The sequence below is a fragment of the Myotis davidii genome, unplaced genomic scaffold (genome assembly GCF_000327345.1).
Source record: "Myotis davidii unplaced genomic scaffold, ASM32734v1 scaffold167, whole genome shotgun sequence".
In the NCBI taxonomy this organism is placed as follows: Eukaryota; Metazoa; Chordata; class Mammalia; order Chiroptera; family Vespertilionidae; genus Myotis; species Myotis davidii.
In genome coordinates this window covers 5,521,153-5,523,011 of record NW_006300048.1, presented here as the reverse complement: position 1 = coordinate 5,523,011, position 1,859 = coordinate 5,521,153, and the positions used below count along the sequence as shown (strand labels likewise).

Sequence of the window (1,859 nt, the reverse complement as noted above, 5' to 3'; positions counted from 1 at the left end):
TGCAGACTCCAGAAACAGATGGAGACAAACTGCATTTGCCTCCACCACAGCCCGCCAAACAGTTTCTCATCTCACCCCCCGCATCTCCTCCCGTTGGCTGGCAGCCCATCAGCGATGCCACACCTGTCCTCAACTACGACCTCCTCTACGCCGTGGCCAAACTTGGACCAGGTGAGCTCTGCGGGCCTTTTAAAAATATACATGTGTCAGCAACCTGGGAAAGCTAAACAAGATGAACCACCTTGAGATCCCGGGCCCATGGTCACATCTGCATTTCTAATGGATGTACTGCTCTGTGTGGACAGTGGGAGGGATGATGGATGATGGATAAGGATGAAACATCAGGCAGTGTAGTTGTTTAAGAGCAACTCAGGAACCAGTGCTAAAATGTCTACTTGAATTCTTGATTGCAATGCAGATAGTTTAAGATTGGAAAAGGCTACTTAATTCTTACAGGATTATGAAGTTATTTCCTCAGAACAAGCAACCTGAGCTCTAGCAGCGGGCATGAGGCTTCTCTGCTGTGCAGCCCTTTTTATTGCTGTCACAGGTGTGCCCAGGAACCCTCAGTTACAAGGCAGTCTGCCTGCCAAAGCAAAGCTTCCAAGTCAAGAAGTTGGTCACAGTAGCCTCAAACTTTAGAAACGTCTTATGGCCATTTTGTTCCAATGTTGGTATATGTTTCTTGGATTCACTCATTTTCACAGCAGTATAGTATTCCGTTGGGTGAATAGACCATTGCGCTTCATGCATCCGTTCTCTGGTTGATGGACATTGCAATTGAATCTACAATTAACATTCTTGTACATACCTCCTATCCACTTTTCTGAAAGTTTCTTTATGTTTTATACCTAGAAGTAATATTGTCTTCAATTTCAGCAGATACTGCCATCTTGCACTCCAAAGTGTGTTTCCTGTATTATAGCAGGAGAGGACATGGTGGAGGGGCTGCCACCAGGTGGTAGCTAAGGTTGTAGGCACTGCGGATCCCAAGGGAGGCAATGGCCATTGTGTCTGCTCCACTTACCATAGTTCTCCCAGTGGGATAGGGAGCTTTCACAATATAACCCCAAAGCCCTGACGGCACCCCAAGATATTCTCATTTCATTGATTTGGATCAAGTCCAAGAATTAGTATTTTTTAAAAGTTTCCAGGTGATTCTGATGTGTGGATGAGCTCAAGCACCACTGGTAGCCAAATGCCAAATGTCAGGGCTGGTAAATGTGTAAGTTCTTACCAGCGTTCCTTGGTGTGGTCAGGAAAATATTTGGACCAGAGTCACTCACCCCAGAAATCGGCAGGTTTAATCATCACACATACACTGAGTTTTGAGAAAACTGGGTCCTAGAGCAACCTGCTATCCTGGTGTGCCCAGGACCGAGGGTTTCTTGGGAACTCTCAGTGCTGAAACCAGAAAATTCCCACGCAGAGCAGGAAGCGCGGGTCACCCACAGGACCCTGAGGCTAGGATGAGGCTAATTTGATTAATAAGCACTCCCTGCAAGAGAATTGCTGGCTGTCCCCTGTGTGGCCTGAAATTTATGGGACTCTCAGAGCTAGCCCCTTGGGGGTTTCTTTGAAATCACCATCAAGTCACTCTGCTTCTGGAGCCTTTAACGTGGGGGTCGGTTTCTCTCAGAGAGGTGCTGTGAGAAGCCGTGGGAGTCGGAGACGGGCTGATGAAAGAAGTGGTGTAATAATCAGGGAGCTGTCTGTGAAATGGGATTCCCTGGAAAGTCTAGTTCACGTACAGACTTTCCGCATACAGAACCCCGAGATCATGCACGGCCCATCCAAAGAGAGGCCTGCCTGTCGTCTATGTAATGTCAAGTGTAGACGTTGAGTCTGCTCAGCCCAGG

At 47.6% G+C, this 1,859-nt stretch overlaps 1 protein-coding gene across 5 annotated transcripts in view; it reads left to right on the top strand.

Annotated features, from left to right (window-relative positions):
• Positions 1-1,859, top strand: part of RCAN2 (regulator of calcineurin 2) — a 251,797-nt gene that overhangs the window by 228,933 nt on the left and 21,005 nt on the right. For 3 of the 5 annotated variants that reach the window (XM_015572243.1, XM_015572244.1, XM_015572245.1), the window contains one exon: positions 1-171. The exons of the other annotated variants lie outside the window; for them this stretch is intronic. In XM_015572243.1, coding sequence (XP_015427729.1) covers positions 1-171 — 171 coding nt within the window. The remainder of the gene's footprint in view (positions 172-1,859) is intronic. 5 annotated transcript variants of the gene reach the window in all.